At 33.9% G+C, this 16143-nt stretch overlaps 1 protein-coding gene across 12 annotated transcripts in view; it reads right to left on the bottom strand.

The window, feature by feature from the left end:
- The window catches only part of LOC138716307 (uncharacterized), a 113466-nt gene that overhangs the window by 16397 nt on the left and 80926 nt on the right, over positions 1-16143 (bottom strand). For 10 of the 12 annotated variants that reach the window (XR_011336633.1, XM_069849251.1, XM_069849253.1 and 7 more), the window contains one exon: positions 2327-2482. The exons of the other annotated variants lie outside the window; for them this stretch is intronic. Coding sequence is in view for 9 of the 10 variants with exons in the window: in XM_069849251.1 (XP_069705352.1) it covers positions 2327-2482 (156 nt within the window). In the remaining variant the exon portion in view is untranslated. The remainder of the gene's footprint in view (positions 1-2326; positions 2483-16143) is intronic. 12 annotated transcript variants of the gene reach the window in all.

The raw sequence follows: 16143 nt of genomic DNA, 5'->3' as shown, positions 1-16143 counted from the left end.
TAATATCCTGAAAAATTGTTAATAGACTGCAAACGTAAAGAAAGAGGAAAAGACACACTGATTTATTGATGCTTTGAGGAACGTTAATGAATGTCACCCTCTCCACAAGTCTCATATATGAAGGGTACACGGGAAAAACGATCAAGGTCTATCAAAAATCGAAATTGAGTTAATAATGCCATATTATAGTGGAAAGGAAGTACTATCATGTGGTCCAGCTAGTAATAAAAAATAATCGTTCTTGACATTCCACTACGTCAATTTCTATTAAATACACACATAAGAAAGTATTAAGTGATTAAACTTTAAAATTCGTTTTTCTCGAAACTTTCTAAAATGGACCTTGATCGTTATTCCCATGTACCCTTCATATTGTAATGTTAATTATTTAAGCACAATTGATAGTACCAATGTACAAACATTGTCAAATAAAAGAAAAACAAAACAATTCTCTGAATACGCAACACTGCAACCCTGCATATAGTCATATTAAAGTTATCCCTTCATATAATCCACTCTAAACTTGTCATAATCATTGGCCTCTTGTCACTTAGCTATCTCTTCATTTAACCCACTCTAACCCTGCCATGCATCTCAGGGCTTTACGTCATACCTCGGAGCTATCCGTCATGTAGCTTGGGGCACAGCACACCATACACCAATGTCTGGATCATGTAAGAAAACTTCATGAATTCTGTTGTTTTGTGTACAGACACAACTGTGTAAATAAAACCACGCCTTGTCAGAGAAAATAATTAACTCTGGATCAACCAAACTGTTACCAATATTTTATAAAGGCCAATTACAGAAATTCACTCGACTTACATTGCCAAGTGGCAGTAATTCCTGTACTACTCACCATGTACAGTTTTGTTTTAAAATTTTAGTTTACGCGTGGCCTGATCCTTTTGAAACGCCTACTTCTTGAACCAGACAATTCTTTGAACAATGTAAGGGAGGTTTTAAATTATAGAATTATTTCTAAAGGTTTATGACCTGCACGTTCGCCAGACCTTACCATGCGATATTAGTACTTGTGGGGATCCCTGAAAAATCGAGTCTATAGAAGTAATCCACACACCACAGATGAACTGAAAAGCAATATAAGAACGGAAATTACCAGAATTACTGAACATGAACGTTTGCGTGTTAATGAAAATTTCATGACAAAATGTCAGGCATGTGTAAATCAAGATGGCCACCACTTAGAGCAACTCTTATAACACAGGTTAGTTCTCATGATGCAATAAATTATCATTGTTTGCATGCTTTATACAATACACGTAAAAATGAGTGGAATGTTAAAGATCGTAAATCCTGAGAGCCAGGCACTACCATGGTGCTGAGTGTGCTTATTTTACTTTTTAAAGTGATATGATGTTTTGTTCAAGTGTTACAGTAGAAAAATTAAATAAATACGCTACAGAATCGAAATGAAGTCTGTTAAATCACACGCCATTACAAAACGAACCATTTTACACAAGAATGTCTGAAAACAAGGCATTACTTAGAAAACTTACTTCAAAAAAATTATATTATGGTTTATTTAACGACGCTTGCAACTGCTGAGGTTATATCAGCATTGCCGATGTGACGGAATTTTGTCCCACAGGAGTTGTTTTACATGCCAGTAAATCTGCTGACATGAGCCTGTCACATTTAAACACACTTAAATGGCATCAACCTGGGCAGGGATCGAATCCGCAACCTTGAGCACAGAAGGCCAGTGCTATATCGACTATGCTGTCCAGGCCGACTTGCGTCAATGAGAGATTGTTTAGATGGAAGGGTGAAGGAAAGAAAAGCCAATAATATCACAGCAGACATGTCTTTTGAGTGTCTTAAATTATGTGCTAGCAGTCTTGAGGCTTCTTTTTCAGTAGGATTTGGGAAAGGATCATTACACTATCTACCTGTACACCTCGATACTGTATATTATTGTTATTATTATTTAATACTGAGTTGGCAATAAAGCCATTGCTGGTATAGTATATTTTTGGTCTAGAGAAAAATACTGGTACTGGTACTCGTTTTTTACAAAAACGCCCTTAAAAATTTTTTTTTTCGTAAAAGACGAGTATTTCCCTTAGACTAAAAATACAATATACCAATTAAATATATTGATAGCAACATATGCAGTACGTTATATGCAGTCCAAGATTCTCGTAAATCACCGACACTCAATTTTTTTCAACTATGACACATTACAAAAAAAAAATAGTGAAGCTCAAATAAATTTTCTTGCACATCTCACTTATGGACCCTTAGGAGTTATACAAACAGGTGATTATTTTCAATTGTATGATATTTCTTCTGCATCAGTTACCTCTTTCTCTAGAATATCATTCTGTTCCTCAAGCTCCAACAATTTGGATCGCAGTGTTGCATTTTCTGCCTCAAGTTTCTCTACATCTTTACTCCTTGCTCTTACATGCAATACTTCAGACTGCAGTTTACATACTGCTTCACGAAATGAACTGTTCTGCAATAAATATAAATGCATTCAGTAACAAGAATTGTTCATTTATAAAGCTTTAAAAATATAAATGTTACCAAATTTATTTCGAAATCGAATACTGAACATGAAGAAAGTTATAAATGTCTTTTTTTTTTAATCAGTTTTTGTATGTCCTGAGGCCAATGCCAGTAAGAAAGAATTACCTTGAAGTTCTTAATTAATTTAGTTTCTAGTTTCCTCATAAGTGGTGCAGAGTAATATTGTCTGCCTAGCAGTGCAAATAAGGCGCAATAGCTGCCAGTTCGTCAATACAGCCGAGATTGTTTACGTTCACATATTGTAATCCCATGTACGTAACTAAGAGAAAAACAAAAATGTCCGCACATCATACAAATTAGATCCATATTCCGAAATTTGAAGTTTTATATTTTGATGGTAGAGGTGTGTGTGGGTGTTGGTAATAAAAGTAAAGACAACGTTAAAATATCTCTAGAATATGCTCATTGTTAAAATTAATTTTATTGTATAAAACAGCTCATTTTAATAAGTTTTGGATTAATTGTGACCTTATTTTAACAGTGATATTTCATTTTTCAGATAATCGAGAATTAGGGCCTAACTGTACTCAGAGGAATTAAACATATTTACAAAATGGATGAAAGAATATTCATCAAGATAAATTCTATGCTGTATTGGGAATACACTGGCACGTAGAATGTCACCCAGTTTTGGGAATAAAATTACAGTTTTGTTGGTTAGAATGTTTTGTTTTTATTTCGGCTTAGAAATAAAGAGTATGATCCATCATATGACAATTAATTGATGAAGGGATGTAATATATTTTCTCTTGATATGAAGCGACTGACTGATATGTACATCTATTGTCAGGTAGTTACATCTCACTTGATGATATGTGTCATAGGAAGAACAATTGTTTGTATACATCTGAAGTCTGATTAGTGTATAATATGTTACTAATCAATGATGTATGCAATGGAGGGGAAAAGGAACTCGCCACCATATCCCATTATCTCCTGGCTTAGTTACCTCAAGAGTGATGTCTTATTGGTGCCAAGTACGAGGTTCAAACCTATCTTCAGACAGTTGACTAAACGAACAGGAAGCAACATTAAAAAATTAGTCCCAGCTCACAACAAATTTTTCATTATTGTTCACACAGAATGTATCGTACAGGTCTATTATTATTTTAATATTGCGAACCCGTGATTACAAATTAAACGAGAGGTAGCAAAAGTCTGTAACTGCTCTAATGCCGAGATATTACTGAGAGGGGCAGCGCAGCATGGTTAATTTTATATGCAACTTCGGCACCCTCATGACAATAACAAGGGGAGATGACGTCATTAGGAGTGCCCATTCAAGTTACATTGGTTCATGGCTCAACTATTAACATTAGTATTCGGCTGTGCCTCGTAGTTTTGTTATAGCAAGCATTTGAAATTCTGCCATTTTTTATTTCATCATGGATCCCTGAATGTGTGCCCATACTCGGTGCTGGAAAAGAAGAATTCTACGTCAAAAAGACAACAATACTGAAGGATTAATGCAGCAAACCTAGGAGAGTTCAGTAATGGAAGATCTGTTATAAAAAATAGAAATGCTAAATAAAGCCATGCATAGCATAAACATGCACTTACCTTACTTCTTTGAATTGTATTTCTGTACAGCGGGCTCACATTCGCTTCCAAAGTAACAGACATTTGAATTGTCACTTCATATTCTTCGTGACTGAATTGGTGATTCCTAACAGCAATAGGCCTAAGAGTAGGTATGGAGTCAGAGATGGGTAATGTGTGTGTGTGTGTGTCCTACACCTATCCCACTTCACTTGCGTGATTCGGGTTCCGCATATTGCGGATAGATGGCAGGACTGTAACTCATCTTCTAAAGATCTTCGAAGGTAAGAGTTTAAACAATGAGCATACTACTTCTGAGTGGTTGGATCCAACCATGACTTCCATTAACATATAATTAATAAATCTAGATGAATATTATGTATTCAAAAATAAAATGGGTTGATGAAATAATAAAGCCCTCATTATCTGTAATGTCTAGGCTCAAGAGTGGCTTTATAATGAAAGTTGAGACGTTCTTTCCATCAATAATTAAAATATGTAATGATTTGATAGTACTGAAAATGAAAAACAAATCTCCTATGAGAAGTAAAACCATATGTCTGTATATTGTATATAGATATTAAACAAATTTTATACACGATTTTATACTCTTATTACCTATATTATTTTATAATAGAATTTATTATATATAATACATATAAATTCTTATTACAGCTAGTTTATCAATGAGGAATAAGGAAAAGCTGTTAACTTGTATTTACTAGAATCAAAGCCATTGCAAGTTCTTACTGGATTATGCAACAAGATAGGTGATATTCGGATCCTGTGTCTCAATTCATATATTCAATTATTATCGAGCAACTCTACCATTTTAAAGTTGCACACCACTTCGGGGGGGCCATGCTATGTATGATGTGTATCTGTGGAGAGTTATGTCATATACTAGAATGAGTGTATGTGTAAGTTTTGTGTAAGTGTGGTGTAGGGAATGGGTAAGGATGATAATGAAAGTGAGGAAGGGAGAGGGGGAAACTTGGTGCCGGCATATAGCATACTATCGAATAGCACCAAGGGGATTGCCAGGTTTAACATCCACATCCAACGAACGAATCACTATCAACAGTAACATATGCCTTCTCTTTATATTATTACTTATTTGTTTAATCTGGTGGAGCTTAAGGTCATCAGGCCTTATATTTGGGATTTGGGATTTAATCCAGGCATATTGGTGCACAATCTAGTGATCAGAAGTTGTGCATTGCCACCTCTACTAGTCCCAAAGTAGAAAATCTCGGCTAGTCTGTAGGCAAATGCACTACCACAGAGCTAACTCGGCAGACTGGGATGAGGAATGTTAATGGTGTAAATTATCACGTCACAGAAATTCGACCAACATATAAATAGGTCTATGTGATAGTGATAAGCAGGGAACGGATTTATATGGACTAAAAATATATGAAATATGTAAATATATATGTAGTTATTTTTACCAAAATATGGAATTAAATATGGATTTTTACCAAAATATGGAATTAAATATGGACTTAAAATTATAAAAAAATGACTATGTACGTTAAATATTGGTACATTTTAATCAAACTAAACAAAAAATATAATGGACGTACCTTATCTTCCAATGTAGTTTCAACAAAACACAATTTTTATTGTCTGTTACCATAACAATAGGTTACAAACATTTCTTTCAAGTGCTGAAAAGTGAATCTTCTTCTATTGTCTCTGAGGATAGATTTATACTGACTAAAAGAGCGTTCGACGTCACAAGAAGTAACTGGTACATAATTCAATTTCACAATGTCTGCTGGGGATAAGTCCAAGTTAATCTTCACTGTTGATTCACCACTCATCACAGCAACAACCTTTTGTAGTTCTTCATATCCAGGGTTTTTTGAAAGTACAGTGTCCACCTTAGCTCTTACTGCATCTGCAACTTTACCTCTACCACGATTCAGTTGTTCCACAGTACTATTTATAATTTCAAAACTTTCAGATAGTGAAAGGTGCCTATTTTGGAGACTTTTGAGCGTTTTTATGATGCATGAAAATGTATGCTGAATGTGAGCTAAGTCATTCTTCACACTTATGTCACAGGTAACTGTTTTCGCAGTATCAATTGAGACTGCATCTTCAGAGTCCAATGCAAGGAGAACATTGTTAATAGAGTCTATATGTTCGGCATAATATTCAACTGCTTCTAGCCATGTACCCCATCTAGTTAAAATTGGCTTTGGTGGCAATGGAATTTCAGGGTACATTTCTTTCAACACGTTAACTCTACTGGGAGCTTTGAGAAATACTTTTTTCACTGATGAAATCAACAAATCTACTTTAGGGAAATTGTCTCTGACCACTTCTGCCACACGATGAAATGCATGCGCCACACAAGTAAAATGAGTCAATTTAGGATATACAACAGATAATGCTTGTCCAGCTTTGACCATATAAGGGGCAGCATCGCTAATAAAGAATAACACATTATCGTACATAATACCCTTTGGCCACAGGATACCCATAGCTTCGTTGAACAGTTTAACTATAGTTTTGTTATTGCACTTTTCTAGAACATCACAATGTAAAAGAATTCGTTCAGAATATTGTTCACTTAACAAACCGATAACTACATTACCAACAAGTCTACCTTCTTTGTCGGGAGTCTCATCAATGGAAACCCAAATTGAACTATCTTTAATTTCATCTCTTATCTTCTGTATTGTCTCATCGTAGATGGATGGAGCATACGTCTTCCTAAGTGTTGACTCATCCGGGATTGTATGTTGAGTATATTTTTCAAGGAATTCCCTGAAGACCTTATTCTTTAGTTTGTAGAGAGGAATATCAGCAGAGATGAGAGAACGGCACAGGTCGATGTTAAACTCAGATCTTACATTCGATGTTGTTGGTTGTGTTAAAAACAATTGTCTCTGCTTGGAATTTAGTTGTTTGTTGGCCTGATGTTTACTAGTTGTAATGTGTTGTTGCACCAGGAACTTTTGTGTAGATGATACTGCACACTGACACAAATTACAAAATAATATTTTATTGTCAGTTGATAAACCATCTTCTTTAAATTCTGAAATGTAACTTGTTAGTTTTGATTTTAAATTGACTGAATGACGTACTTTTGGCATATTTACCGTCTTTATAGTATGATTTACAAAACTGAACCTATGTGTACTCTGACTGGCATTTAACTGTTGAGCTGCACAACTGAAGTCTGTTAAAAATTTTAAATTAAATTAATACAGTTTTGTAACTTACTTTCCCATTGTTGATAGGACTGCTAATTTTCAAATAACTCTGATGTTAAAGGGATTACTGAACATGTGTTTAAATCTCTATTGTTGAAATGTATTTTTAAAAGTTAATGGAATTTTGTTTTGTTTTATTGTTAAACCTAATATAATATGGACTGTTTTATATGAAATATGGAAAATATATGGAAATTAACGAAAATATGTACTAAACTCTAAAATATGGAAAAATATGGAAAATAAAAGTAGGATTTTTCAACCCTACACATTGTGAAACATAAAGATAATGCAAAATATAAATTATATTAGCTTTATAAGTAAATATGTATTTACATATAAATCCTTTCCCTGGTGATAAGTCTTTTACTTTAACGGCTGTCACATTCTGTATATTTAGAATTCTCAGTTGAATTCTTATCTGAACTACAGTACCTCTTCAAGACAGACTACAAATATTCTGTCAGTAGGATGGTGTGCCAGCACACAATGCAGTAATTATTTGTGAAATCTGAACAAGGAATGGATTGGAACCAACGGATAAGATGGTCAGTATGCTCCCCAGATATGACAACATTAGATTTCTTTTTATGGGAACATTAAAATCAAAGATCTGCGATACACAGACAGAACAGGATTTTGGAAGCACGCAAATGTATTTCTTCCCAAGTACTGCGTAATATCACAAGAGTGCACACAAAAGATAATTTTTTAAAAAAGCATTATAGAAGTAGGGAAGCAATTTGAATATGTGTACTGAAATGTACTTTTTCAAATATATTTTTGATGAAATAGTTAAAATTTTCACATGAGCTTTAAATTATTTTTGTTTTGTTAATGACCTGAATACAAAGCTATGGTAATTCATGCTTATATTGTTTGAATAAAGGCGAAAAGTGCAACAGATTTATGGAATGAAATACAGAGTGTCCCTATAAAAAATGAAAACTTTGTTACGACGAATTTCTGTAACAGCCTAATATATCTGCCAATTACTCCAAACAGCAGGCTTTGATCAATCCTGTAACGTAAATACAAAACTGTTTTAAGATACACTAAAATACGTTAGTTTTCAGCGTGTCCCAAAGTTATGAAGACACTGCATATGTTTTAAGGGTATTTCCTCTTATCAGTGGTAGTTACCCATGCTCCATAATGTTACAGCTTTCCTGCCTCTTAACAGAGGAGAATATAGTCGGACAGTCCGAGACAGATGGCTAGGCTGTCGCAGAAAATGGACACAACGTACGAAATTATATAATGAAGGGTTTCAGGATTGGACAGGAAGCGAGTTGTGGCTCTTCATTATAGGATAGTTACTACACCGGCATTCGCTTGGAGAGCTTTGCAAAGCCTGACGTCTGAAAATTAAGGAATCTTATCTGGGATTGTTTGGTATTCAAGTAAATACAGTGAAAGACAATTGAAAAATAAGGATAGTATGTAGGGAAAATACAATGGTGCACTATTAAACCGTGGTTTAATAGTATTATAATGATATATTTTGTATCTTGTATTCATTTAATTCACGATCTTGAGACTGAACATACAAATAATAATAATAACAATAATAATAATAATAATAATAATAATAATAATAATAATAATAATAATAATTTCTGACTAACGAAAGTAAATAAATTAGGATTGTCATTATTTGTTATTCAGTCAATAAATTACATAAATTACTTTTGAGGTAAGGCATAAATCTTGCAATAATAATAATAATAATAATAATAATAATAATAATAATAATAATAATAATAATAATAATAATAATAGTAATTTATGACTGTAATGAAAGATAAATAAATTAGGATTGTCATTATTTGTTATTCAGTCAACACATTACTAAATTACTCTCGAGATAAGGCACAAATCTTTCAACCTTGCAAACAGTACTTACATAGTAAATTGAACCACATTAAAAATTGTAAATCTTGTTCATCATTCTATTACTTTACTAAATTACATTGATTGGTCCATTGTGGAAAATATCTTTGGTTCTTTACTCCTATGGTAGGGTGACCAGATTTTATGACTTAAGAAAAATAACATTTTGTAAACTATGACATATTTTAAACAAAGATTTTTTCCTTTGGCAATGTTCAACTAAGATTCCTGTCACAGGCGCAACACAATAATGAATGCAATATACTGTAACTAATTATTTCGCTCTATGATTGTCTTCGCTCGAGCATGGGTTCGACTCCCAGTTGGGCTGATTACCTGGTTGGGTTTCTTCCGAGGTTTTCCTCAACTGTAAGACGAATATCAGGTAATCTATGGCGCATCCTCGGCCTTATCTCGCGAAATATCATCTCGTTAACACCATTTCCATCGATGCCAAATAACCCAGCAGTTCATACAATGCCGTTAAATAACCAAGTAAAAAAAAAATTGTCTTTAAGAAGAATGTTGTAGGCTAACAATTTTATTTAAATTATATTATGTAAAGTAAGGAACACAGAATGTTTCTGAAGTAAGAGGTCTTGCATAACACTAATAATTCTGTTAAGCATTAAACTATTTTAAAACCTCTGTTTGTACAGAAACAAATGGGGTTTATTAAAGATATTGAGCCAACTGTAAATCTTCATTCGCCATCTTCTAATAAAAGTACAGCCTCTAACACCGTGTGTAAAATGGCAGGACTCTATTATATTCTCCACTGATATCAAAAGGGCTATTACAGCCCTCTTTACTGATATCGTAATTGTATATCCTATTCGCAGCAACAGTCCATGTCGCATTGGCGCACTAGAACAGCAACAGCCAATCAGTAATGGACAATAAAAAAAATGTCGCCCTCTACATATTTGTCTCCACAGACTAGTTCACAAACACACGAGTGTCAAAATGAGTGATGCTCCTTTCTCTCAACCACTTTCGAAAGTTACATGTAGGTAGTTCTGATTTGCACGTAATTATGCACACGTCCTAATAAAATTACATTTAACTGCATATAAATTAATTCTGAATCGTACATAATTAATTTATACGTAATTTGCATTTGTATGTAGTAATTTATATAAATCGAGTTTGAATTGTAAGCCTACGTATTTTTATTTGCTTTGATATGTAATAAAGTTTAATTTTAACTTCATATGTTTTATTTTATGACTCTGAATGTATTTTAATCATTTCTGTATTAAATGATATGACAGTGAAGACGCGAATATAGAGCTGCCATGCTCCGTCTTTATATGCTAGCACAGTCTAGTATATACAGTCACGAAGCTTGAGTTGTGAGGGTGCTAGGAACAATAGACTGTGCCGGTACTATTTCGCATTGTCTGTAATGAGGCAATATTAGCAATTCTAGTAGTTAGCAACTATCTATGGATGCATATTTATTACATATTGAGCTTCGTGACTGTATATACTAGACTGTGATGCTAGCTTATCTTCTTTATTGTGGGATATGTTCCAAACATTTGAAAACAGTTGAGGGTCACTCAGTATCTGTCTATTATCATGTATGACAGTATTTTGTTTTCACTCTGTGTGTTAGTTAGCCTATGCTTTGTCCAATGAGTCAGTCCCGTTATCGGAAAATCTGAAAGAGTATCTTTCTAAATAAAGAGTTACTTGCTAGGAGACAAATTTATAAAAGAAATTGAGGCAAATCCCAAAAAAACAAAAACTTAACTGCAAGAGGTTTGTAATAAACATCCGTAACATAAAAACATAATAATTAAAATATCTTGAAGTCTAATTTCAAGATTGAACCAAACAATTTAAGAACTTAGTAAATGTATGTAGTGTATTTATATTAAAAATTAAAATTCTAGTCACTTTCTCTTGATTAAATGTTATGTTATATTTAACGACGCTTGCAACTGCAGAGGTTATATCAACGTCGCCAGATGTGCCAGAATTTTGTCCCACAGGAGTTCTTTTACATGCCAGTAAATCTACCGACATGAGCCTGTCGCATTTAAGCACACTTAAATGCCATCGACCTGGCCCGGAATCGAACCCGCAACCTTGGGCATAGAAGACTAATGTTATACCAACTCGCCAACAAGGTCGACTCTTGATTAAAACACATTTGGACAAGTTAAAAGGATTATTATGTGCTCCCAACTTTCTATGCTCTATTAAGGTCTGCTCGCACTTTGCAGAATCTAATCAAACAGAATTTCTCTTCACAACGTATTTAAATGGAAGATAGCAGAAAGTGGCGCGTTGAATCGAATTGAACAGAACAGAATTCAGGAGCTAGAATATTTATTCCACTACCGGAACAGAATTTCTTGTTTCGGGTACAATCGTAAGTTCTCGTGAAGCCTTCGTGAAAAAACAAATGAACCATATTCATTCTTGGTGGCTTAATTTGTTTACTATTGAAAGTTTTGTTGAAATAGTACGTATACAAAAATCATAATTTAATATGAACAAGTCCACACCTGTGGAGTAACGGTTAGCGTGTCTGGCCGCAAAATCAGGTGGCCCTGGTTCGATTCCCAATCGGGGCAAGTTACCTGGTTGAGGTTTTTTCCGTGGTTTTCTCTTAAATGAGCAAATGCTGGGTAACTTTCGGTGCTGGACCCAGACTCATTTCACCAACATTATCACCTTCATCTCATTCAGACACTAAATAACCTAAGATGTTGACAAAGTGTCGTAAAATGACCTACTAAAATAAATAAAGAAAAGTTAATAAATCTTGTGCAGAATTATCCTCTTTTGTATGATAAAACAGAAAAGTACTGTTCGGTTCGATTCCACAAGATGTGAGCAGCAGCAGACTTTTCGTTTCGATTCGATTAGATTCCGCTAAGTGGGAGCAGGCCTTTAAACTGATTCCTAGTCATTCGAAAATTATCTTATGGGAACCTTATTTATATGTAGCTCTGAATTGTGCGTAATTTAAATCATTCACCTTCAGTTACATACAACCCCTGACCACATATAAGTTACTGTATATCAGATTGGCCATTCCCATGTTATGAAATGGCAACATATAAAAGAAAACAACCACTAGGATGTCCGATGACGAAAATGAATTTTTTGCTAACAACTGCTAGACGGAAGTACTGCTGCAAGCTATTACTCCATGCAATTCCATTCGGGTTATAGCGTGACTTCTTTTGAAGTCACTAGATGGCAGCATAGTGAAATTGATCAAAGTTGTTGTCTTGAAAGTGCATTAGGCTGCTCTATCTGTTAGGTATACTGTATATGTGATCAGGGGTACAATCCAGGTTTTACTGTAATCACAAAATGTGATGTGTCCCGAAAATGTTGTATGTATACCTATGCCAGCGAAGGGACTAGATAATAAAAATAAATGAGACATGACAGCCATGAAGGGCCATGGCTGATCATACGGCTGTTGGCTTCACGTCTACATGCCTCAGCAGAGGTGAACGATCATCCAACCAGAACCGAGATATCGTGTGATTAGCACGATGATCTCCCCAGCTGTTATAACTGATATGAGACTAGATAATTGTGTCATAAAGAAGGTAAATCTTGTTCCGTGAATAAATGTTCTGGGTAAAATATTCACAGAATGGGAAGAACATGATAGGACGGCCTTAGTCTTTCAGTTTCATCTATTTCTGCGCCTCAATACTCTAACAGAAGAGGTAATTAAGAGTAGAGTTAATAAACTTTAAGAGGAAGACATTTTAATACTTGAAGGAAAACGGGGCCCTTACATCAAAGATCGTCCTCTGAACAGAGATATCTGGGGGGAAAGCATACCTGGTCACCCTACACTATGGATGGTAGTTTTTAATTACTTTTTTTTCGGTTTATCATTTTTATGTATTCCTTAAAAACTATTTATTCCCTGTAGTACAGCACTCAAAGGCGCATCAGCTGTTGTGACTATTGCGCCTTTCTCTCAGGTTGTTTTAAACACATAGACCTAATTTTAAAACAACACACACAACAATTTGAGTTAAAAAAATCGTTGTCATCTGAAGATAACTATTTCCTGCTATGGACGGATATTCTCTATATGATGCTTTGTTTTCGTAATAGTAGCCTATGCTATGTTTGTTTTTATGAAAAATTATATTATTATCTCACTATAATTCTACTTATGAAGAAGGTACCAATATGAAAAACTCAAACCTTATAATAAAAATAAATAATTATTATATATAAAAGGAGTTCATAGATAAATAGTTTAAAAACGTTTGTTACTTACAAAATTGATACACGAAAACTAGACAGTTGACTTTTAGATTCTAAAATGTTACGTTTTAGATGTCTGAAATAGGCTAATTAGGTTTTCATAAAATATAATATAAGGTTTTAAAAGTTAAATAATAGAAAAGACTACAACTGCAAGAAATCACAAATTAGGTCCAAAAATGAAATACATACAAATAAAAATTGACATAAATCACACATTTAACGCTAATAAACAACACGCATCTTCAAAGTGAAAAGATAAAATTACACATACAGGCCTACACCATAATATTTTTTGCACAATTTCAACCAATTGTTATTAACAAATTGACCGCAGTTGGTCCCAAAATAAATTATAAGACTTTTACCATGCTTTTGAACTCTTTTTGGGTGCTTAGTCGATACCTAATCAAATTACTTTACCTTTCAACAAATACAGTGCTCAGACAACTAGAAAAATGTTGTTCATAATACCTAATGATTTGTCAAAATATAGAGTAAAACATAACTTTCCTAGATGGACATAGAAATGGGTACAATTTCTCAAGGTAGGTAGAAATAAATAAATAAATGAATGGAGTTTTGGAAAAACATTTTCTGACGAAAGAAATTAATTTAATCGGATCAGAAGATCGGAAATCGATGCAATGAAAATCTGAAATGAACTCAAGAATAAAAATCTTCAAATGTACAGCGAACAATTTTGCAGATGTTTTGGGGCTGAGTGCAACATTGGAAATGTCGAATATATTTGTGGCATAATAGACGCCAATAAAATGTAAATGAGCGTCTGTTTTATTTCCTTACTGCTAAGGGCACTTAATCTAGAAGCTGTATTATGAGTTTCCTATATGCACCCCATTATGTGTATGCTGGCTAAGATCAAGGCCGAGGTAACAATAAGATAAGACAGCTAATTAAATGTCCTGCTGAACCTCAGAGTCACTATAAGTGAGAATTTCATTTGTGGTGATCATGTGACAGGAAGGATGTTTCTTGGTTTACTATACAACAGCACGATTTCTTGCACTTTATGTATGTCTTCAAAATATGTATACGATGATGTAGTGAATATCTAACCATTGCACAACACAACACACCAATGGATTGCCCCGAATGAAGCATGATTCATGACTGGCCTACCCACAGTTCAAGACAGCTCGCAACTATGTAACTTTATGGAGGGGAATGTAGGGGAATGCTGGTGAAGTGTTTTGGCGTAGTGAGTTCACGGAAGGAGATGCTGACGGTTGTGATGGGGTTGTGTCAATAAGCGGCCAACTTGAGAACTGATAGTTTTAAAAATATTTTCACTGTACTTTAAAAAACCGGCTGTATCCAGTGGCCAACTCTGCATTTTAAAGTAATCTCTGGAGGGACTAGATAAGTCTATAGAACCACACTATCTGCTACTCACATTCCGACATATTGTATAAAAATTAAGACCATAACAAAAAATAAACACTGAATTAAACATAAAAGGATATCTTACAAAGTAAAGTAAATAAATAAATAGAAAGGTATGAGAAATAACTTACGATGATTTTTTATATGGAGCTAGATTACGAATGTATAGAAACACACACGCACTGGGTTACACATGGGTCAAATGTTCAATATCAAGATTTGAACTTTGAAGTGAACGAAGAATGGCCAGTATATTTTGTCTGGAGAATTCTCACTTCGAAAGAAGGTTATTTTATTCGCCATTAGGGATCTCCCAATTTCACTTTCTTTTGGAGGAAGACATGCAAAGGGGTTTTATCTTCCTCAAAAATCCATTGGCTGGGTTTGAACTGCAGACCTCAGATGAAGTGGCAAACATTGTGATTACAAATATGCAACATTCTATCTTATATGAATCGATGAGATCTCAATTTTCAAAATCCATCAATAATGAAATCCAGTTACATATGGTCATGTATTTCAACTTGTGGTTACATCATTTTTATTCTCTATGATGTCTTTATCAGCAAACAGCTGGATACATTAAGAAGATTGATTAATGTCTTTATCACCTCTGAAATGTAACCCCAGTCTAAATTGAAAAAACATGGTGAATTCTCTTCATTGTCAGATGTTTGTAAACAAATATTTTTGTATAATCTCTGTGCTTTATATAAGGTATTTCAGAATAACTATTCCTAATTTTCAGATGTGATAGAGGGTGCATAATGAAACAGTTGTTCTTATAAAATAATGCCCGGAAATGCTTCCATATCGATATATAACGATGTGAAATAAATGAGGATTTCAAAGAATCTCAACATTAAAAGTAACTTGTTTATTTACCTACTTTTGATGGTTATACATTACATTATTCAAATAGTATGAAAATGGTATCTAAAAAAGATTAAAAAAACTATTCAATATTACAGCCACCATTAGCATTACCCTTAAGCTGCTCCATATGCCATATGCATGTCTACTAATTCAATATATTTTGTAAACCGATGGATTTTTAGTGACTGGAAATTCATAAAGAGCATAGAAGAAAACAAATCAACTTCAATTGTTTCCATGGTAACTGTTACTCAAAACAATATATGGTTAAGCACCAAAGATCAAAGATGGTTGGCACTTCAATGCTACCAATGTTGAACCTAAAACACTAATGTAACTAAATAAATGCTCATGTATTAAAAAAGTGATGTGATTAAAACAGTAC

This window comes from Periplaneta americana, chromosome 16 (assembly GCF_040183065.1).
Source record: "Periplaneta americana isolate PAMFEO1 chromosome 16, P.americana_PAMFEO1_priV1, whole genome shotgun sequence".
Taxonomy (NCBI): Eukaryota; Metazoa; Arthropoda; class Insecta; order Blattodea; family Blattidae; genus Periplaneta; species Periplaneta americana.
This window is presented reverse-complemented; position numbering and strand designations above follow the sequence as displayed.